General features: G+C 41.1%; 1 protein-coding gene across 2 annotated transcripts in view; it reads left to right on the top strand.

Annotated features, from left to right (window-relative positions):
• ERP44 (endoplasmic reticulum protein 44) overlaps positions 1–23970 on the top strand; it is an 86197-nt gene that overhangs the window by 60681 nt on the left and 1546 nt on the right. Inside the window, exons 6-11 of one of the 2 annotated variants that reach the window (XM_007525532.3) lie at positions 1035–1150; positions 4438–4495; positions 6689–6805; positions 12417–12528; positions 14125–14266; positions 22885–22987. In XM_007525532.3, the coding sequence (XP_007525594.1) occupies positions 1035–1150; positions 4438–4495; positions 6689–6805; positions 12417–12528; positions 14125–14266; positions 22885–22987 (648 nt within the window). The remainder of the gene's footprint in view (positions 1–1034; positions 1151–4437; positions 4496–6688; positions 6806–12416; positions 12529–14124; positions 14267–22884; positions 22988–23970) is intronic. The other variant, XM_060199101.1, reaches the window with a different exon arrangement.

Below are 23970 nucleotides of genomic sequence, written 5' to 3' on the forward strand. Positions count from 1 at the left end.
GGATTAAAGAAATTTGGGTTAGTTGAGGGAAGAGTATGGCTTACTCTATGGAAAAAAACAGAAGATAATATCAGGCCTCCACACAGCACCAGATTTTTTCATGTTTTCCTTAGCAGAACTTCTCAGTGTATCTACTTTACATACTTCTATGTCAGCTCATTGTACACATTTTAGTGTCTTCTAAAAATATCTCCTCCCACCCTTGTAATATATTTAGCAGACTTTTTATTTTATGTACTAAGGAATATTTAAATAAAACCAAAAAAAAAAAATGAGTTTGGGCTCCATATTGTCACTGTCAGCTTTGAGATTTGATTTTGTCCTACTTACAAACAATAGCTTACCGTGGCTGTGATTTTCTTGAGTGTTGTTAGAAGACACAGGATTTCCGGGTCCAAAGCAAAGAGCTTTATCACTCAGTTCACAGCTTTAGAAGCATGTTTGCGTTTCTTTCCTTAGCCCCAAGTCCCTAGGCGGTAACACGGAGGACCCCAATGAGCACACAGTGTGGCTTGTGTTCCCAGAGAACTCTGGACTGAGGGAGTTGCCATTTCAGAAAAGCAGTAAGCCTGCGCTTTGCCCTGGAGTGTGACAGTGTCTCTTGGATTCAGTGTTCCTCGATACAAGAACAGGCCTCCAATGGCCTGGAAAAAGAGGGCCCAGTCTTTTGCCTTTTGAATATTCCTAGACTGAGACTCACGCATGAGTCTCTACAAACAGTCACAGGTTGTGAATCAGTGTACACGGTTTGAATCACTTTTTAGAACTAGTCACCATATTTACGAAAAGACTGTTGGTGGTTAATCAACTTGTTGAAATTTTAAAATAAAATGCCAGAAGGAAATGTTTATGATTTCATCTGCTTGTAGTTAAGATGGCTTTCTGTCCAGTGTAATATTCGATCATTTTAGATTGTATGTTGAAAACTAAATAGACATTGTTAATCTCCATTTGGAGCTAAACAACTGAATAAGTGAAATCATACTTTTATAAAACTATATAGCTTGTAAACTGATGACATGCTTTATTTACAGCGCAGCAAAAGAAATATCATTGGATATTTTGAACAGAAGGATTCTGAAAACTATAGAGTTTTTGAGAGAGTAGCAAATATTTTGCACGATGACTGTGCCTTCTATTCTGCGTTTGGGTAAGTTTCATAATTGAGTGTGTCAGTGGGTCAGCTTGGCTGCCATGATAGATTCTCTCCTGGTCATTTTCTGAAGATGACCATTCCAAACAGTCTGTTGGTCCTCTTAAAGTCACTAGCTAGTCTTTACATGTATTTCTGACCTCTTTTTAAAAAAAATTTTTTTTTAACCATTTTAGAAGTCTGCTTGCTGTTAATCCTCTAATATTTTACCTCAGAATATGGGTAAAAGAAAAAAAGAGCCAGGGAGTCTGGTAGTAGCACAACATGTTAAACACAGGTGTCGCGAAGTCCAAGGACCAGCACAAGGATCCCAGTTCAAGTCTCCGGCTCCCCACCTGCAGGGGAGTTGCTTCACAGGCGGTGAAGAAGGTCTGCAGGTGTCTGACTTTCTCTCCCCCTCTGTGTCTTCCCCTCCTCTCTCCATTTCTCTGTCTTATCCAACAGCAATGACATCAGTAACAACAATAATAACTACAACAACAATAAAACAAGGGCAACAAAAGGGAATAAATAATAAAAAGATAGAAGAGCCAAGTTAGTGACCGTCACTATCCTGTGTCATACAGAATGCTAACCTGTGTGGTTATTGCTGGAGCTCAGTGCCAGCACTATAAATCCACCACTCCTGGTAGCCATTTTTCTTTTTTCTAGATGCCAGAGAGAAATCGAGGAGGAGAGGGAAATAGGGAGAGAGAAAAATAGACACATACAGACCTAGTTCACGTCTTGTGAAGTGTCCCGGCAGCAGATGGGGATCTGAGGCTCAAACCCGCGCCCTTTTGCATAGTAGTACTGTGTTTAATTGGGTGTGCCACCACCCTGCCCCGTGAGCTACATTTTACTCAGCTCAGCCTCTCTAGCACCTTTTCTCTGTCTTCTCTTTCAGAAGAGCCATGCGCTCTGCCAAGACCAAGCTCTTCACCTGTGTCTTTGTCCCTTCAGAATCTCCTGGGCTTTGACCCATCAGCTGTCCTTACTTTCTTATACTTTTAGCCTGTCCTTTCTTATCATTTCCTTTCCAAAACTAAGAGTCTTTCCTTCTTTGTTTCTTAAGCTATAATTTTCTCTTCATACCCCAATTTTTTGAAATACTACTTTAAAAAAAAATTTTTTTTTAACTACCTTCAATCTTTCAAACTCTCAGTAGCAGAAAACCATAGAAGCTGACTCTCCCATTGCTGTCTGGCTGTTGGGAAAGTTGACACATTTTTGCATAGAAAAATGCATTATGTTGGGGATAGCTAGCATAATGGCTGTGTAAAGAGACTCTCATGCCTGGGGCTCCAGAGTCCTAGGTTCAATCCCTTGCATCACTATAAGCCAGAGCTGAGCAGTGTCTGATTAAAAAAAAGGGGGGGGGGAGGAAGAAAAAATACAGTATGAATTTTCCGACAACCCAATATTAATTTTTCCCCCCCAGAACACTGTTCATCTCTGGTGTATAGTGGTGCTGGGGATTGAATCTGGGAGCTTTGCTGGCTTGAGCATGAGTTTTTTGTTTGTTTTTGCATAACCACTATGCTAATTCCTCAGCCTCCAATACTACTTTTTTATTTAAAACTCGTGACCTTTTTTTTTAAAAAAAAAACTTTTCTTTTTGTTATTTTTAACCAGAGCTCTGTTCTTTTTTTAATTTAAAAAATTACATATATATATATATATATATATATATATATATATATATATATATACAGATAAATTGAGCAGGGAGTGGGAGATAAGAAGAGATACAGACACATGTAGCCCTGCTTCATCACTCATGAAGCTTTTTTCCTCCAGGTGGAGAGCAGGGGCTAGAACCCCAGTCCTTGCACACTGTAGTGTGTGTGCTTAACCAGGTATGCCACCGCCTGGCCCCTCAGACCACTGTTCAGCTCTGGTTTATGGTGGTGGGATTGCTGAACCTGGGACTATGGAGCCTCAGGCATGAGAGTCTTGTTGCATAACCATTATGCTGTCTACCCCCACCCAAAACAAAAACAGTTTATTTCATTGTGATCAACAAAGGTAGTTGAAGTAATGAGGAGTGTATTCAGTGAGAGATAGATTGCAGCAATACTCAGCTCTGGTTTATGATGGTGTTGAAGATTGAACCTGGGACATTGTGGCCTCAAGTGTGTGCATAACCATTATGCTATTTCCCCAACCCATGAAAAAAAATTTTTTAGGGGTTCGCTTGGTAGCGCAGTGGGTAAAGCCCACATAGGACAAAATGCAAGGATCCCAGTTTATGCACCTGGCTCCCCATCTGCAAGGGGGTCGATTCACAAGTAGTGAAGTAGGTCTGCAGGTGTCTGTCTTTCCCCCAACAACAACAACGGGGGAAAAAGAGCCACCAGGAACAGTGCCTTAGTGAGAACCCTGGAGGCAAAATAAAATAAAATAAATCCACAGCAGTTTCTTTTTTTTTTTTTTTTTTGCTTTATCTACAACTTTACATTAAATTTCAGTGGTTTGTATCTTTCTTGTCTCTCTGACTTTAATCTCACCTTTTTTTTTTTTCTCTCAACATCAGAGATTAGTCAGGATCTGTCCTTAACTCATGCTGGTAATTGGAGATACCCTCCACCAAGTGTCTGTCTTTTTTGGTCCATAACTGTTAACAGTTGGGACACCTGTCTTGAATAGAGCCCAACTAGTGGCACCATTAGTTAGAAACTGCACATGAATTAGTTCTCAGTTAATGCCAAAGTAATTTAGAGAACGAGTTACCCATTCGACATGGAGTTTGTTGTAGCATTTACTCATCAAATATTTATTTATCACCAGATACTGTACTAGACACAGAAAACAGCGGTTAGCAGACAAAAAGTTGCTTATTTAGGGAATTTTATCCTAAGGATATGTTGTTTTGATGCATCTTTGTTGTTGTTGTTGTCTTAGCAAGTAGAGAATTTATTGTTGAGTCTGATATGAACATGTAAAAGTTCTTTGTTTTTTTCAGTTCATCTCTCCAGATCACAAGATGAACTTAATTAACCCCAATTATAGGAAACGACAAAAAAAAGGCGGTGGGGGGGACCACAGTGCTAACACCACCTGTCTAGACTTATAAAACTCACTGACCAGCTAAATAAAATGTTCCTTTAAAGGTGACACTTATTAAACTTTCCCTTTAATGGTTTTCTTGGTGCTATGTGATAAGTAAGAAAGATGATGTGTTTTTAATCTTTATAATTCATACGTCGCAAAACATGAACTAGCCTCTTCTACTCTATCTAGGTGGGTCATTGCTATTTTTTTTGTTGTTAAGGGTGTTATTACTACTTCTCTCTTTCTATTAGAGCTGTTTCAAAACCAGAACGATTTAGTGGAGACAGCATAATTTACAAACCACCTGGGGTAAGTTGTGATTTCTCAGTATATATAGCTTTAGATAATTTAAATGCATGCATACTGTAGTCTATAGTTTTATATATGTTAATGTTCATAGAATCATAGAAATTTTGCAGAGTGTAGACCCACGTGTGTACTCCAACTTGTCAAAGATAAGGAAACAGTGGCTTAAAGTCTCCTGGACATTTATTTAACAGCAGGGCTAGGACTAGAGTTCTGATGCTCAGGTCTTACCTACCTTTCTCTCTCATTCGGTCTGGGCTCCACATTATAAAGCAAATAAACATCAGTGACAAAAGAAACTTATTTGAAAGCATCACTTCTTACTTGAATCAGAGCAGCGAAGCTCCGTAATCTTCTGGGGTGTAAATTAAATTGATACTTGACAGATAATGAGGAGCTAGATTGTTCTTAACATTTATGCCAACAAGTACATGTATCCAACCTTAGACATAGCTGCTTTACGAGAGCTGCAGCTAAGAGATGGAGCTCACTGTATCTGGCATTTCAAAATACTGTAAAGTCTTCATTGCAGGTTATACGGGAGGGGGAGTCTATGCTTTTTTCAATTCACATTCCCCCCCCCATTCCCAATGTTTTTTTACTTGGAATTCACACCTGAATGATTCCACTGCTCCTGATGGACCCCCCCCCCCATAGAGGCTAAGAGACAGAAGGGGAGAGAGAGAATTTAAGAGAGTAAAGCAGTGTTCCACCATTTGTGAAACTTCCCCTTTGCATTGTGCTCACACGAGGTGGCTGAGGGCTCAAGTTCAGTTCCTGGTGTGATAAAGTGTACATATACTCTTCAGGCGAGGGCCCGTCTGGTTCCTCAAGTTACAGATTTCAGTTAAAAATTTACTTGCAGTGTTTTGAAGTTTCTATGTAGTTAGGTGGAGGTTCTCTCTCTCTCTCTCTCTCTCCCCCCCTCTCCCTCTCTCTCCCTCTCTCCCTCTCTCTCTCGACTATTTCCTATTCTGATTCATAGGAATTTGCCTGTATTTTCTGCACATACATTTCCTTAGTAGTTTAAGTCCTGCACCCACCCAATACATCGTCTCACCAGCTATAGTAATAGTTTGGTCATTAGAGACTGGGGTGGAGTCTCGTCATCACACTCTTCACCCTCACATGTATAACTGGGCAAGCTTCTTTGCTTCACTCTTCTTCAGTTTGTTCACTGGTGAAGATAGATGTGGTGAGAGTAGCACCTGTGTAGGGGGCCAGGCGGTGGTGCACCTGGCTAAGCTCTCACTTTACAGGGCACTAGGACCCGGGCTCAAGCCCCTAGACTCCACCTGCAGGGGGAGAGCTTCACGAGTGGTGGAGCAGGGCCGCAGGTGTCTCTCTGTCTCCCGTCCACTCCCCTGTCAATTTCTCTCTGTCTCTATCCAATAATAACTAAATAAATTTTAAAAAATAATAGCACCCGTTTAAAGAAATGTCTTAAGGATTAAATGAATCAACATATATAGAATGCTTGCTTTAATGCTTAGACACAGTAAGTTTATTCTATTAATGTTTGTTATTTTTACTATCATTTTAATTAACAGTAAAATATGGTTTTGAATGGACTTAGGAACAGATGCTATTTTAATTAACATTCCAGATAGCCATGCCTTAAGACTTATATAATATATATGTTTCCAATCTTTTACTGAGTGTTCCAGAATTTCTTCTGGTATTTTGATTTCCAAAACTAGTTAAATTAATTAAAAACTTTTAATTTATTAAGTAGAGACTAATTGAAAGGGGTTGGAGAGAGTGAAAAAGAGAGACACCTGCTGCCCTGCTTCACCATTTGCGAAGCTTTGCCCCTGCAGGTGGGGACCAAGGGCTTGAACCTGGGTCTTTGTGCATTGTAACATATGTGCTCAACCAGTTGCTCTCCCCTTGGTCTCACCAAATTAAGTTGGATATATTTTTTTAAATGCCTCATTGCCATTGGTGAATATACTAATAGTGTCATTAACCCATCTCCAAGGAGAAACAGAAGTCTTGTAGGTTAGACAATCAAGCCCCTGATAATTAACTACCCCCCCATCTTGATCCCCTAAGAAGGTTCATGGTTTTTATTTCTTTGACGTCCTTTGTAGATTGGTCAAGGTTCATAGACAGCTTCAGGGATGCGTGTGTGCTAGCACAGGTTAGATGTGTTTAAGTTTTTGTTTTGTTTTGTTTCGTTTGTTTTTGTGACAGCAGTCTGTTCCAGATATGGTGTACTTGGGATCTATGACGAATTTTGATGGTACTTACAATTGGATCCAAGACAAGTGTGTTCCTCTTGTTCGAGAAATAACATTTGAAAATGGAGAGGTATGTGCTATCTGAAAGAATATGCTTCCTCCATCCATCGTTCTATCATCATGGGTTTTTCTAACATTCTTTTTTATTTTGCTCAGTTTCTCCCCCCCCCTTTTTTTTTGTTGTTGTAGTTATTATTGTTGTTATTGATAGATGTCACCAGGGGCTCAAACCAAGATCCTTACGCCGGTCCTTGTGCTTCACGCCATGTGTGCTTAACCCCCTGCACTACCACCCGACTCCCCTCCCCATTTTTAAAAAGTAATTTATTGGGAGCATGGACCGACCAGTCAACGCCCATGTTCAGCAGCGGGGAAGCAATTACAGAAGCCAGACCTTCTACCTTCTGCAACCCTCAATGACCCTGGGTCCATGCTCCCAGAGGGATAGAGAAAGGGAAAGCTATCGGGGGAGGGGGTGGGATATGGAGATTGGGTGGTGGGAATTGTGTGGAGTTGTACCCCTCCTACCCTATGGTTTTGTTAATTAATCCTTTCTTAAATAAAAAAAAAAAAATTGGGGGGAGTTGGGCTGTAGCGCAGCGGGTTAAGCACAGGTGGCGCAAAGCACAAGGACCGGCATAAGGATCCCGGTTCCAACCCCGACTCCCCACCTGCAGGGGAGTCACTTCACAAGCGGTGAAGCAGGTCTGCAGGTATCTGTCTTTCTCTCCTCCTCTCTGTCTTCCCCTCCTCTCTCCATTTCTCTCTGTCCTATCCAACAACGACAACAACAATAATAACTACAACAATAAAACAACAAGGGCAACAAAAGGGAATAAATAAATAAAATAAATATTAAAAAAAATACATTCATATAAAAAAAACAAAAACAAAAAAAAAATTTTTTTTAAGTAATTTATTTATTCATGAGAAAAGGGAGAGAGAGAACCAGACATCACTCTTATATATGTGCTGCCAGGGACTGAACTCAGGACCTTGTGGTTGAGAACCAATGCTTTATGCACTGCACCACCTCCCAGACCACTCTCCCCATTTTTTGAAGAATTTTTTTCTTGCAAATTTCTTTTTAATGCTGGTATTGTTGGGCCTATCACATATAATCCACATTCATCTCCAGCTGTTTTCTATCATTCATAGTACTATAAAGTAGATTTTTTAGTGAGAATGTAGTTAAATTTTACAGAATTCAAAATACTACTACAATTTTAGTGTTTGGCCACTAAGTGTCAGTGTATGTTGTCATATTGTAGAGCACAAGATGCCTAGAAGACTTAAGAATTTTACATTTTCGGGAGTCAGATGGTAGCACAGTGGGTTAAGCGCACCTGGTGCAAAGCGCAAGGACCAGTTAGGATCCCGGTTCAAGCCCCCAGCTCCCCACCTACAGGGGAGTCGCTTCACAGGCGGTGAAGCAGGACTGCAGGTGTCTGTCTGTCTCTCTTCCTCTCTGTCTCCCCCTTCTCTCTCAATTTCTCTGTCTCTATCCAATAACAAATAAATAAAAGAATTTTACATTTCCTATTTTTTAATGTATATTTATAGCTTAAAACTTTTAAACTTAGCATTTACTAGTAGGATAAATAATTGTAAAACAGTGCTTAAAGGGCCTTTAAATCAAACTTTGAAAATGTGAAACATTTGTATCATCACCCTCCGATTGCTATTGTTGCTGGCCTTCTCCATTTTGATCTTATATTGATTTCAAAAGAAAAGATGGATACGGCTCTGCTTATCGGTTTTCGGTTTATCAGATGGCCTCCCTTGGGGCTGTGCCCGGATGTAGCGGTGTGTTCAGTTGAGCGCACAGGTGACAGCTCACAGGGACGGGGACTCAAGCCCTTGGTCTCCACCGACGGGAGGAGAGATTCACAAGCATGAAGCAGTGCTGCTGCACCTCTCTCTCTCTGCCTCTCCCTCCCGTTTTTGATTTCTCACTGTCTCTATCGAAAATAATGAAAATTTTAAGTATAACCATACCTGCCACTTTTGTCAGTTCTCTAGGCTTTAGGTGTGTTTAGCTGATTTATTTATTTATTTATTTATTTATTTATTTATTTATTTATTTATTTTGCCTCCAGGGTTATTGCTGGGGCTCAGTGCCTGCACCATGAATCCACTGCTCCTGGAGGCCGTTTTCCCACCCTTTTGTTGCCTTTGTTGTTGTAGCCTTGTTGTGGTTATTATTGTTGTTGTTGATGTTGTTCGTTGTTGGATAGGACAGAGAAAAATGGAGAGAGGAGGGGAAGACAGAGAAGGGGAGACAAAGATAGACACCTGCAGATCTGCTTTACTGCCTGTGAAGCGACTCCCCTGCAGGTGGGGAACCAGGGGCTCAAACCGGGATCCTTCCGCTGGTCCTTGCGCTTTGCGCCACGTGCACTTAACCAGCTGCCACCGCCCGACCCCCAGCCGATTTATTTTTTATTGCGTTAGTTTATTTAGTTTTCAGAGATGTGGAGAGATTTAGTGGCTTCTCATAATTATTTGCCTGCTTTGGCAGTTCTTATAGGAACTGTTTTTGTTGTTGGTCAAATACAGAGTCTAAAGAAACAGGCATTGAAAACCTTAAACAGTGTCATCTTCGTCCCTCCTCCACTTCCCACATGGTAGTGGCACATCTACTAATTCTATAAATTTATTAACACGTATAACTTACTCTTTATAAATCATTTGAGCCATAGGGAAAGATGTGTTAACCTCTAAATCTGGCTGTGTTGCTATCCCCTTCCTGAATCTGTATCTGCCTGCTTGGTAAAAGTGTGTTGGAACGAGTGTGAGAAAAGTTCTAAGCCCTGACAGCACCAAGAATTTGCTGCTATGCCGATGGGTGCAGATCAGTTTAGCCAGCGAACTGGCATAGGATAGGTAGTTTCTAACACTTATCTGTATTTCTTCTCCTCCAGTGGCTGCTAGTTTTTCCATATTTTCCCTTAGTCTAGTAAAACTGTATGTTAGCTTTTTTTTTTACTTTCAGCTTAACTCAGAATTTTTTTTTTTTACAACTTCCAAGTTTTCTCTTTCAGTGAGTGTTCATTCAGCAACATCTGTGTCTTTCTTTATTCACTCAGCTTAGTTGTACTGTGTTAGGTAGAGAAATCAGAGTGAAAGAGAAGTGAGGTTAAGATTCTGTGTTTTCAGTTTAGTCGTACAGATATAAAGACGTGCCCTGTTCAGAAGAGAGAATTTATTTACACTCTTGCAGAGATGGAATGGAATCAAAAATTGCTCTCTTGAAGTTTTATTTTAGTTCTGAAACAAAAGATTAAAGGAGAAATAGAAGTACTTTACCAATTGGAGAGTTAAGAGAAAGGGGCCAGGGAGGAGGCAACTCGGGGCTAACCGTCATGTAAAGAGTCTCTGGTGCTGGTGAGACATTGAAGTCGGTACAGGAAGTAAAGGGCTTAAAATCTAGACCTGAATTCTAGACTGAACCTGGCTTGAGAGATCAGGAGCCAGCTTGAGGTGGTGACTGAGGCCGCCACACTAATTGCCAGGCTGGCTGGTGGCTGGTGTTAAGAAGTCCCGCGACTTACCCACGGGAAACAGCAGTGATACATAGGCCAGAGGAAGTAGATGCACGCACAGACACACACGGATTCAAATCACAGAAATGCACAGAAATGGGGACGAGGGCCGGCAAAATAGCTCACTTGGAGAGTGCCCTGCCCTGCCCCGCCCCGCCCCGCCCCGCCCCGCCCCGCCCGTGATCCTGGCTCCCACCCCACTGAGGGAAGCTTAGGAGCTGTGGTCCCTTTCATGCTCTTATCTTTAAAAAAAGGAGGGGGGGGGGGTGGGAGCCGGGCTGTAGCGCAGCGGGTTAAGCGCAGGTGGTGCAAAGCACAAGGACCGGCATAAGGATCCTGGTTGGAGCCCCGGCTCCCCACCTGCAGGGGAGTCGCTTCACAGGCGGTGAAGCAGGTCTGCAGGTGTCTACCTTTCTCTCCCCCTCTCTGTCTTCCCCTCCTCTCTCCATTTCTCTCTGTCCTATCCAACAACGACATCAATAACGACAATAATAACTACAACAATAAAACAACAAGGGCAACAAAGGGAATAAATAAAATAAATATTAAATAAATAAAATTAAAAAAAAAGAAAATACAAAAAAAAAAAGGAGGGGGGGACGAGGAAGAAGACACTTTAAATCATCTTGCTAAAAGGTCAGTGTGATGCCAGGTGTGCTGCAGGAAAGGTGAAGAGTGGCCACTGATGAATGCGGGCTTTCTCTCGGCAGTGAGGCAAAGATTCTTCCAGTCAGGAATGTTCAAGTGCTTGAGCTTGTAGAATATAGTGGAGGCCTCCACATTGTACAGATTGAAATGGTGACTTTTATGGTATGTAGATAAAGCTCTCAACTTTAAACAAGGTAAATGCAACAGAAAGCTGAGTTTATCTGTTAGACAAGTGAAAAGGGCGTAAGCACAAAAAGAGAAGCCAGAAATAGTTATCCTGTCAGGTAGGTTCAGTTTGAGGCTTTGTTGTTGTTGTTAGTTGTTAGTTTTTCTTTAAGGATAAAAGACATTTGCATTTTCTGCTGAGGCAGAAATTGCATTTAGATTACAGAAAGAAAAAAAAAAGAGTTGGTGGGAATGATTCTACTATATAAGGTTCTTTGTAGTTTTGTTTCATTTGCTAAGTCAAAACTTAGCATTTGTTAAGGAGAGTAAATGATTAAAATGTCTACATGGGCGGGGGAAGCGGAACTTTGGTGGGTGTGGAGCTGTACCCCGTAATGCTATGATCTAGTAATTATAACTATACTCACACAAATGTAGCTTTTACATTTGTGTTTTGATGTCTGTGTGGTGCCAGGGGATCAAGCTGAGGGTCACACACAAATAAGACCTGCACTCTACCACTGAACATTTCTTAAAAAATTGTATTTGTGATTGACATGTGCGGTAGTTGAGGTTTCCAGGTTGTGAACACACAGTGTGGAGTTCCACATCCTAACCACCCCCAGAGTATCCACACCCTCCCATCTCCCAAAGATAACATTTGTGTGTATATAAACACACACACACACACACACACACACATATACACACTTTAGCAGGACACATGCCCCTATATTGGCAAGTAATAATTTTGATAAACTGTGTACTCATTATTTTGTCTTCTGCTCTGAATTAACTACTTACCAGGTTCTGGTAGGTCTCATTCATACAAGTAGGACCATGTGTCCCCAGAGCTGTAGAATGAATATGATTTTTCAAGTCAAGATTTATTTATTGCAGGTATGCTCAATTTTTAATCTCATTAGTGAAAACTGAAAATCCTACTCATGTTACTCAGCATAGTTAAGTTCCTCCATTAACCAGTTCATTTTTTTCAACTACCAAAGTTCTGCTTCCACCGCCCCTGTCCCCTGAAACCTCATCAGACCAGTAGCCATTGAAGGTAGATCATTTCTCTCAGCGGAGTAGAGAATCTGGCTCCTCTTGAGTGTCTGGGTACTTGCCGGTGGGAGAAATTACTCCATTCTTTCATTTAGGTGAATGTTTATTTACATCACTGGGTTTTGTTTTGTTTTGTTTTTTTCCCCTGGGATGTTGCATGCATATTATGTGAATTAGATTCAAAACGGTGCCTACCTAGAAAAAATAATTTGTATTGAATGTAGAGGCCTGACAATTTCTCACTGAATGCTCTCTATCCAGGAGCTGACAGAAGAAGGACTACCTTTTCTCATACTCTTCCACATGAAAGAAGACACAGAAAGTTTAGAAATATTCCAGAATGAAGTAGCCCGGCAATTAATAAGTGAAAAAGGTAGACAGATAAAGGTGTTTATTTTCATCTTTTTTCTTGGTTTCTTTTTCATTTTTTTTAAATGACTTTATTGGGTAAAGAACGGTCTCAATGATTTTTTAATTTAATTTAATTTTTTTATTTTATTAAATGATTTTTTTTAAAGAACAGTTTAAATGATTTTATTGGGTAAAGAACGGTTTCCAGGACAGTTGCTGACACAGCAGTCTAGCCTCTCATTTCCTTGTAGGGAGTATCTGCATACCACCACACCCACCCCAGTCTTCCTCCACCTTTATCCCAGGCCCTCTCTGCTCTCCCATTCCTCTCGAATCCTATACTTCTCTGTAATTCACCAAACCCAGTTCTGGATTTCTTTATTTCTCCCTTTTCCCCTCTGCAATTTAATCACACCCACACACACATAGTTGCGTTAAAAACTTAACTTTAATTCTACTCAACCCATGAATATACTTGCAAATACGGGAGTGAGAGGCATTAAGTAGAGAGATAATACAAATAGTAGCTTAAAAAAATAAAGTGACTGTGGCTGGGTAGCAGCACAGTAAAAAAGAAATGCTTGGGACTTCCGAGCATGGGTTCTGAGTTCAGTCCCTAGTGTTGCATGTGAGAGAACGGTGCTCTGATCATCTCTCCCCCTTTCATTAAAGATAAATAAATCTTAAAGGACAAACAAAACCAAAAAACTCTCTGTTGATGACTAGTTTAGTCCCCAGAATCCAATAATCACTCAAATCCAGTAACAAGGAAAGTGGGGCCGCGGACCATGGTTATTTGTCTTGGTCATGTCCCTTAAGCACCTTCATACTCTTCCCGTCCCTTTCTAGTAGATAGTCCCAGCAATATAACTGAGAGAACCTCAGCAGTCTGATCACCATCTACTAATTCGTGTTTGTGTGTGTGTGTGTGTGTATGTGTGTGTGTGTTTCTACTTCTAAATCAGAGCAAATTAAGTGTGTGTGTGTGTATGTGTGTGTGTGTTTCTATTTCTAAATCAGAGCAAATTAAGTAGTTTTCCACATATATCCAAGCATAACTCAAGGTATATTGAGGTAGCACTAGTTTTCCCTCTATTGTTAAGAGAAGAAAAATGAACTGGAGACACTGGCAGAGTCGCACCCAAACCGATCATTTAGAAAATATTTCAGGGGTTGAATTAGATTAAAAGTCAACCCACAGCATCCTTGATGCTGGTGTTGGATATGTCAGTTGTAGGAGCCTGTTTTTCAGACATGGACAATGTGAAAAGTAGCTTATTTCCCATTTAAGGTAAAATTTAAAAAAATCACAATTTAGCCCTTGAATTCAAATTGAGCTTGTATAAGTTCTAAGGAGAAAATATACTTTGCCCTAGGAATTAAAATCCTATGTCATTACGGTGTTGGGAAGGTGTGAAAAGTGTGATGGGATATTGATGTGTCCATATGTCAGCAACCATACTGTAAACTACTGTGCCTCACAATTAAAAAAAAAAAAAATTCAGCCTCTTCTGAAAATTTTAATATGTAGCTTTTTTTTTTTTTTTTTTTGGTCTTTAGGAACTTATTAGAATACAGTTAAGAAAATTCTAATCTATCCCAAATGTTTGTTTTAAAGGTTCAATAAACTTTTTACATGCTGATTGTGATAAATTTAGACACCCTCTTCTGCACATACAGAAAACTCCAGCAGATTGCCCTGTGATAGCTATTGACAGCTTTAGACACATGTATGTGTTTGGAGACTTCAGGGATGTATTGTAAGTATTCTTCTCATTTATTTGTTAGAATTACTGAGATGTGCTTCAAAGACTGTTTTAAATTATCGAGCATTTGAAATATACTGTTTTGACATGCTATTGCCTTGTTGTATGGATGGAAAAGTGAAGTGTTTCCTTTCACTCTGGAGTGTGATGATAATAATTATTGTCTGTTGGAATTGTGAGCTATCCCTATAGAAATGCTACATTTGATGATCCTAGTGCTTGGGGATTAATCGCTGAAAAGAAACTTTGGGCAAATGAGAAGTTAGCTTTGAACTGAATTCTTTGTCATCACTTCAAGGAAAGTATATTATGAGCCTAGATCAGGCTAACGGAAATGGGAGAAACTTGTGACCATCCGAGCAAGAGCATGAGCGCTAGGCAGGACCTGGAATACGGCTGTGGTGAGGCATCTCTAAGCCCAAGAGCTCTTCCCAAAACAGATAAGCTTTCTGATAATTCTCAGCTATTAATAGTGTCAATATATAGATAGCCTTTTAACTACTAAGGATCCTAAATGTTCATCTGTTTCTTCTTTATATGTGAATTTTTTCTGAGAGCACAGTTTCCATCTTAATAAATTCAACTTACTGGTTCTTATGACTTGGCTTATATTATGCAGTGACTGTCATTTAGAATATAAAAATTAAAAGGAAGGGTAGTCTATACCAAGACATACACCTTAGAGTCCAGATCTTCCTAACACCACAGCTTAACAGGAAAAAAAATGTGGAACTCACATACTCACCTTAGCAACTGCTTCCACATTGACTCTTAAAGGTCGATGAGAATGACCTAGCTTGTTGGGTGCTCTCTACCTCGAACTTCATAGACTTGCTTCTTCTTCTTCTTTAATCTTTTTATTGGGATTCATGGTTTACAGTAAATACAGTTGTTGATACATGGGGTCATTTTTAGTTGTTTGGTGAGCTTGTTATTAGCCTTTTGTCTGATATATGGCATGTAAAGATCTCCTATTCTGTAAGGGGACTCTTTAGGTGGTGGTCTCTTTGCTGTGCAGAAGTTTTCAATTTAATACAGTCCCATTGGCTTATTATTTTTTAAATATTCCCTTTTGTTGTAGTTGTTGTTGTTGTTGATGTCATTGTTGGATAGGACAGGGAGAAATGGAGAGAGGAGGGGGAGAGAAAAAGATAGACACCTGCAGACCTGTTTCACTGCTTGTGGAGTGATTCCCCTGCAAATAGGGAGCCGGGGGCTCATACCAGGATCCTCATGCTGATCCTTGCACTTTGCACCACCTGCACTTAACCCGCTGCGCTTAACCCACTGCGCTACTGCCTGACTCCCCCATTGGCTTATTTTTGTTCTGTCTTCCCTTGCAGTTGTATTTGTGTCACTGAAGATGCCTATAAAGTTTATATGGAAGAGTTTTTTGCCAATATTTTCCTCTAAGTATTTGATAGTTTCTGGTCTAACATCAAGGTCCTTGATCTATTCAGAGTTTACTTTTATGTGTGGTGAAATGTAGTGGTTCAGTTTCATTCTTCTGTGGGTTTTAACCCAATTTTCCCAACACTATTTGTGGAATAGACTCTTGCTACTTACTCCATTTAATATTTGGGCCCCCTTGTCAAAATTAGGTGGGGAATTAATGGAATTGCTTCTTGAAGATACACAGCTCCTACTGAAAGAGTCGGACTGCTTGTGAGAGGAGGTAGATTTTTTGTTTATTTGTCTTTAAATTTTTTTTAACTTTTTAAAACTATCTTTATTTATTGGATAGAGACAGCCAGAAATCAAGAGGGTGATAGAGGAGGAGAGAGGCAGAGAGACACCTGCAGCCTTGCTTCACCACTCGCAAAGGTTTCCTCCTGCAGGTGGAGACCGGGGGCTCAAACCTGGGTCCTTGCGCATTGTAATACATGGGCTCAACCAGGTGCGCCACCACTTGGCCCCTAGGAGGTAGATGTTTTTAAAGAGCAAAGAATGGCTGGGCTTTTAGTTAGCCCAATCCATGGGCTACTTATGTCCCGTCAGCGCATTTTCCTACCTCCAGTAACGGATAAATCTTAGTTACTTACTTCGCTGTCACTGGAAATTTACAACCCTGATTTGCAGTTTCAGACGAGTGAAAGGCATTAGGGTGCTGACCCAGCTTAGTTTCAGGAGTCACAACCAAGCCATGGCCAACTGGCTTTTGCTGTAAGAAATGTTGCATTACATATCAGACGGATCCAGTGAGGAATTTCATTTTGGCTATATTTAGTTCATTCCTCAAGTTCTGAAGTCAGATGGAAGAGACTGTCAGTCTGGGGCTGGGCGGCAGTGCATCTGGTCGAGTGCATGTGCTGCTCCGTACAAAGACGCAGGTTCAAGGCCCCAGTCTCCACCTGTGGGAGGGAAGCTTCACAAGTGGTGAAACAGGGCTGTAGGTGTGTCTGCCCCTCTCTTATCTCTTCCCTTCCCCCTCCATTTCTTGCTGTCCTATCAGATTAAATAAATATTTAAAAAAAAAAAACACTGTCAATTCTATCCCATCTTGAGCTCTTTCTTAGACAACTGTAATACCAGTGGATTCTTCGTCACATGACTAAATAGTTTGCTGGACCAAGTTCACTGGGCACTTGACCAAGCAAACCTAATGTATCAACTTATGCCTTGATATGAAAAAAAAAAAGAAGAAAGAAGGAAAGAAAAAAAGAAAGAGAAAAGAAACGAAACTAAGTCAATAGTATTCCCCCAAAGAAATCGGAAAAATGAGATATGTTGGGGGGGCAGGTGGTGGTACACCTGGTTAAGCACTATGTTACCAAGGGCAACCGATCCGGGTTCGAACTACTGCTCCCCACCTTCAGGGGGGATGCTTCACGAGAAGTGAAGCAGGTCTGCAGGTCTCTATCTTTGTATCTTCCATCCCCTCTCAATTTCTCTCTGTCTTGTGAAAGGAGGGAAGGGAGGGAGGAGTGGGGGAAGAAATGGCCACTGGGAGAGCAGTGGATTTGTGTGCGAGCACTGAGCCCAAGGGGTAACCTTGGGAAGCGGGGGATTCTCTCCCATCTCGCAAGCATTAAGTCCTGTGAGGGAACCAGGGAGAGACAGAACTGACTATACTTGAAGCTCTTTGAAAACAAATTACTCCAGTCTCACCCTTAGTGGCTTTCTCTCTGTTGCTAATATCTGTTTAATTGTAAGGAGACACATGCCAAGTGGGTGAAAGACTGAGCCTCTGTGAATAGAAGTTAGTCTTAAAAATCAAATAAAACATGTAGCAAAGTGAAGCTGACAGCATTTAACGGTCCACGCAATTGTTATTGTGCCACGTGGTAACTTAGGCTTAAATGACAAGCCGTCCCCATAAATTACATTAATGACGATTCCTTTCACTTCGTAAGACAGCATTTCTGAGGTCAGTTTCAGGACGTGTAGTTGTGGTGAGGAGAGAGGAAGCAGATGCGGTAGGTAACGGGGCAACGAGCATTCTGTTTGGAAGGTGAAGTAACAAGCACAGCCAAATAATTAAATAGTGACGAGGCTGGAGTTCATTTCCAGCGATGTTGAACCCCAAAGTCCCAAACTCATGACACTTGATACCCAAACAGTTACTGGTCAGTGCGTATAAAAAAAGCTTGTATGGGTGGAAAAGAAGTTCCCAGGGACAGAACTTAAAGGCCCTGAAACTGAGTCAGAGTTGGACAACTGCTTAGTTCTATTTTTCCCCCCTGTAGTTTGATCCTACTGGTTTCTTGTCAGCATGAAGGAACAGAAGTTGTAACAGTAGGAATAGATTAAAGAGGTAGCCTTACAAGACCATGACGCCTGTCTAGCAAACAGCCCATGTTCTGATTTTTGTACACGGCCAATAAACAATTGGGCGTCAAAAACTTATAGTATCACTTACGATAGCTCCAAAGGGCAGCGGGAAACAGCTAGCTAAGCCAAAACCTAAAAAATGTGTATAATATCTGTACACTGGAGACCAGAAAACACTGATTAAAGAAACCAAAGAAGAGTTCCATACCTGGAGAACACGCCCTGTTTGAGGATTAGAAGTGTGAGTACCCAAAGCGCAGGAACCGGCGTAAGGATTCCGGTTCGAGCCCCCGGCTCCCCACCTGCAGGGGAGTCGCTTCACGGGCGGTGAAGCAGGTCTGCAGGTGTCTGTCTTTCTCTCCCATCTCTCTCTGTCTTCCCCTCCTCTCTCCATTTCTCTCTGTCCTATCCAACAACAAAGCAACGTCAACAATGGCAATAATAACCGCAACGAGGCTGCAACAACTAGGGCAACAAAAAGGGGGAAAAATGGCCTCCAGGAGCGGTGGATTCATGGTGCAGGCACCGAGCCCAGCAATAACCCTGGAGGCAAGAGGGGAAAAAAAAAAAAAGTGTGAGTACCATTAAGATGTCCAATCTCCCCAAGTGGGTTTGTAGGTTTATCGTAATCTCAGTCATAATTCAAGTAGGTTTATTCTAAAAAAAAAAAAAAAAATTTTTTTTTGGTATTATCTTTATTTATTCATTAAAGAGACAGCCAGAAATCAAGAAGGAAGGGAGAACTAGAGAGGGAAAGAGACAGGACCTGCAGCCCCGCTTCACCACTCACAAAGCTTTCCCCCTACAGGTGGGGGCTTGGGGCTCGAACCCAAGCCCTTGTGCACTGTAACATGTGCGCTCAACCAGCTGTGCCACCACCCAGCCCCGGTTTATTCTAGATGTAGGTAAGTTATCTAAAACTTGTATGGAAAGATGAAACGAGAATTAAAAGAAAAACAATGCTGAGAAAGGATCAAATCGACACAAGCATAGTTTACTTTATTAATGGGGCAAATAGAATTCAGTGGAGAAAGGGCAATACTTTTATTTTTTTTAGTAGTGATTTAATATTGATTTAAAAAATTATGAGATAGGGGGTCAGGTGGTAGCGCAGAGGGTTACGTGCAGATGGTGCGAAGTGCAAGGACTGGCTCAAAGGCCCCGCTTTGAGCCCCCGGCTCCCCACCTGCAGGGGAGTCGCTTCACAGGCAGTGAAGCAGATCTGCAGGTGTGTCTTTCTCTCCCCCTCTCTGTCTTCCCCTCCTCTCTCCATTTCTCTCTGTCCTCTCCAACAATAATAACAGCAATAGCAACAACAATAATAATAACAACAAAAATGATTAACAACAAAAGGGGAAAAAATAGCTTCTAGGAGCAGTGGATTCATAGTGCAGGCACCGAGCCCCAGCAGTAACCCTGGAGGTAAAAAATAAATAAATAAATAAATAAATAAATAAATAAATAAATAAATAAAATTATGAGATAACGGGGGTATAATTCTACACCGTTCCCACCACCAGAGCTCTGTGTCCTCATATTCCTTTCATTGGAAACTACACTAGTTCTTCCAAGGTCACAGATATGGGTTGACTCTTATTTCTATGACTCTCAGTATTTATATATATTTGACCATTTTTTCTGTGGTCCTACCTTTTCTTCCTTTCAAATCACATCTACACCCTTTGCCTTCCAAATGCCCCTCTTTTTTCCTCTTCTTTCTCTGGGTCCTGATGGATTGGAGTTCAGAGCCCTCAGGTCATTTCCCCCTAACATTGCTCCCCTCTCTGGGAGTATGGAACAAAGTTCTTTATGAGGTGCAGAAGCTGGGAGTTCTGGCTTCTGTCATTGCTTCTCCGCTGGACGTGTTTGTTAGCAGGTGGATCCATACCCCAGCCTGTTTCTGTCTTTCTCTAGTTGGGTAGGGCTCTGGAGAAGTGAAGTCTCTGGGTACGCTGGCAAGTTTCTCTTCCCAGAAAGGTCAGGGTGGATTCATAGTAGCATCTGCAACTTGGTGGCTGAGAGGTGGTAAGATAGAAAGCAGGGCAAGTGTTTAATAAGCAGGAGCCAAAAAGGAATAGAACAGATGAGACTAGCTTTTACTATTTATTTTTGTTTGTTTGTTTGTTTATTTATTTCCAGAGCACTGCTCAGCTCTGGTTTATGGTGGTAAAGGGGATTGAACCTGGGACCATGGAACCTCAGGCCTGAGAGTCTTTTTTGCATAACTGTTATTCCCCGGTCTAGGGGAATGCTTTTAGATCCTGTTAGGGGGTCAGAGAGAACTCACCAAGTCCGTGTGTGCCTTGCTCTGTGTGTTTGTGGTGGTGGTAACAAGATGCTATACGCATGTCAAAACGGATGAAAACTGTAAGCATGAATTCTCCTTCATACAGATCTTTAAAAATAATCTTTCTCACCTTACATACATTTGTTAAAGCTCATTTAATGATATACTTAGCATTTGTATTTCACGATCTAAATTTTGCACCACCGAAAATGAACAATGTAAACAAGCAAAAAAAAAAAAAAAGTAAATGATGAACAGGAAACATTTAGACGTTCCAATTAGGAAAATCATGCCCCGAAGTGTGAACATATAATTGAACTTATTATCATAAGTTTATTTTTGGTGTTTTAAAAAAAAAAAAATTTATATTTATTTATTTATTTTCCCTTGTTTATTGTTGTAGTTATTATTGTTGTTGTTATTGATGTCATCGTTTATTTTTGTTTTTTTATAGATAACTATGTTGTCTGTTTCCTTGACAATATATTGTTGACTCACTGATTGTTACTTAAATAATGGATAGTTTCTGGCCATAAGCCAGCAAACAGCTCTTGTAAAAATCTGTTTTTCTAACACAGTTCAAAAATAGCCTGTCTTCTTTGTCTTTTGCTCACAATTCTCTTTACTCTTTTCATCAGTTGACAAGGGGGAAAAAATCAAGTTGGGGGGGAAAAAAAATTCTGTCTTGAGTGAGCTCTGTGAACTTGTTACATGTATGATTTAACTGTTAGTTCTTGACTACCAGAAGCGGTTCTTGCTGTATTGTGGATCATTTTTGGACTTTAGTCAACAAACTAGGAGGGCTTTATTTAATATATGTCTACCATTATAGACCCTTTGCGATTCTCTGGACTGAATGGCTGTTGGAGCACTTTGCTGTGACAGCAGATGATGTCAGATTAAATTTAAATTGATCTCTGAATGTTTATCTCTGGTGCCTGTGCAGTTTCTTCAGCACCAGAGAGCCTTTCAGAGGCATTCTGTCAATACAGCTACCTGACAGTCATCTGTATTTGTAAACTGTGCATTTGGCACCTGCTGGTCTCTGTTGCATCGGAGCTAGTGGGGAGCCAAAATGGGTGTACAATGAAGTTACTGGTTTGTACATCTCAGTGGGAGTTATTGAAGGGAGGAAACAGCCCTTGCAGGATCTCTGGGGAGTGTAAAGAGAAAAGCAAACTGGTAATATTAACACAAGCCAGCTTATTCTTTGCTCCCAAAAATAACGATTTAAAAGTCAGTCAACTCTGCTGGAATAAATGTTTGTAGATCTGTCTTTTAGTCCTTGTAACAATGTGAAAAGCAAAGCTTCCTATTAAAAATACATAACAAAGTTTAAAATGCCCAAGGTCTCAGTAGAAGGCTGGAATTCATATAATCAGAAATGCAAACGATGGAAAAATTATTAAAATTTTCATTTTAAAATGAAAATACAGGCATCTTTTCTCAAGTTGGCAAAAAAACGAATTGATAAAAATAAATGCGTTGGCAGGACATCAAAGAACAAGCAGGTGATAGCAGTGAAAACTGGTGTGATTTGTAGGTATAATTTTCCCACACTTGGTCAAAAATTCCATCTTTAACCTGATAGTGCTGCTACGATTGGATTCAACTCGTGGGGACAATACAAAGAAAGGGGAAATAGATATATAATCTGCTTGGCCATGTTATGTTACAGTGCAGGACTTTGCAGCACTAACTTGCTCGTATGTGATTGGTAATTAGAGAAGTCATTACAGATTAATGAAATCAATCTAAAGTGAGCGAGCTGTATTGGGCTATATGTTATTTTTCTCTAATGTTCTGAGACTCTCAAGGAGAGCTCGCCCTCCTGTTTTTTAAGTGGCGAGCCCTTAGCATAATTATCTCAAAACCCTTTATTTTTAGTGTGACTTCGAAGAACTAAGGGTTTTTTTTTTTTCCTCCAGGGTTATTATGGGGCTCGTGCACCATGAATCCATCGCTCCTGGAGGCCATTTTTTCCCCCTTTTGTTGCCCTTGTTGTTGTAGCCTCGTTGTGGTTATTATTATTGTCATTGTTGATGTTGTTCATTGTTGGGTAGGACAGAGAGAAATGGAGAGAGGAGGGGAAGACCGAGGGGAAGAGAAAGATAGACACCTGCAGACCTGCTTCACCACCTGTGAAGCAACTCCCCTGCAGGTGGGGAGCCGGGGGCTCGAACCGGGATCCTTATGCCAGTCCTTGCGCTTTGCGCCACATGCGCTTAACCCACTGCACCACCGCCCGACCCCCAAGGGTTCTTTTTTTTAGTCACATATGTTAATTAAGGAAAACACATAAGTAGCCAAGGAGAGATGCCTGATTAAATGAGGAGAACAATTCCTGTGAAGCAAATGCAAGAACTAGAACACAGCACAAGGAGTATTTAAATATCATGGTCACAACTGTGTGAATTTGTTCAATGTATACTCAGTAGTCACAGTAGGATGCTGGAATTAAATTGACTTTTTAAAAATATTAATGAGGTTGGTAAAAGAGCGCTAAGTCCATTCTAACAGTTTAACCTACATCTTCATGTAACACTGGTTTCAGAGTTCCTGGGAAGCTCAAGCAGTTTGTGTTCGACTTACATTCCGGAAAGCTGCACAGAGAATTCCATCATGGCCCTGACCCGACTGACACAGCCCCAGGACAGGTAGGACTCTTGTTGTTCTGGGGAACTGTCTCTTTCAGCGCATCTTGAAGAGGATCTGGATTCTAGAGAATACACAATTTCCCTTCCCCTTAAAATTAAAGACATTGATGCCTTCAGAGAAGTTGCAGGAATACTAGCATATAGCTTCCCGATCATGCCATGCAGGCAAACGTGGTCTGAAGATGTCTGGCCTCTGAGACATGTCTGTTAAATACAACTGGCTTCAAATGAAAGTAGGAGATCAATTTGGAAGCAGAACAGTGAAGAAATCAGTGAATTCCATTAAGTCACCTGTAGCTTGAAGATTGGTCATGTTAGGGGGGTGGGTGCTGGCGCACCAGGTTAAACACACACAGCATGAACTGTAAGGACCCGTGCACGGATCCTGGTTTGAGCCCCTGGCTTCCCACCTGGGGGGGGGGGGTGGGCTGAGGGCTTCACAAGCAGTGAGGCAGGTCTGTAAGTGTCTTGTCTTTCTCTCCCCCTCCTCTCCATCTTCCCCTCCTCTCTCAACTTCTCTCTGTCTTGTCCAATACAAAATGGAAAAAAATGGCCACCAGGAGAAGTGGATTTATAGTGCTCACACCAAGCCCCAGCAGTAACAAAGGAGGCAAAAAAAAATCCTCAGGAGTCGGGTGGTTGCACAGTGGGTTAAGCGCAGGTGGCGCAAAGTTCAAGGATCCTGGTTCGAGCCTCGGCTCCCCACCTGCAGGGCAGTCGCTTCACAAGTGTTGAAGCAGGTCTGCAGGTGTCTGTCTTTCTCTCCCCCTCTCTGTCTTCCCCTCCTCTCTCCGTTTCTCTCTGTCCTATCCAACAACAAGGACGACATCAATAACAACAATACCAACAATAAAAAACAAGGACAACAAAAGGGAATAAAAAATTTTTTTTTTAAAAAGGAGTTTTCTCTGATATTAGGGCAAGCATAAAAGTAGGCAGGCTTTACTTGACAATACGCAGTGGTGATCATTTTCTTCTGAAAA

The sequence above is a fragment of the Erinaceus europaeus genome, chromosome 10 (assembly GCF_950295315.1).
Source record: "Erinaceus europaeus chromosome 10, mEriEur2.1, whole genome shotgun sequence".
NCBI lineage: Eukaryota > Metazoa > Chordata > Mammalia > Eulipotyphla > Erinaceidae > Erinaceus > Erinaceus europaeus.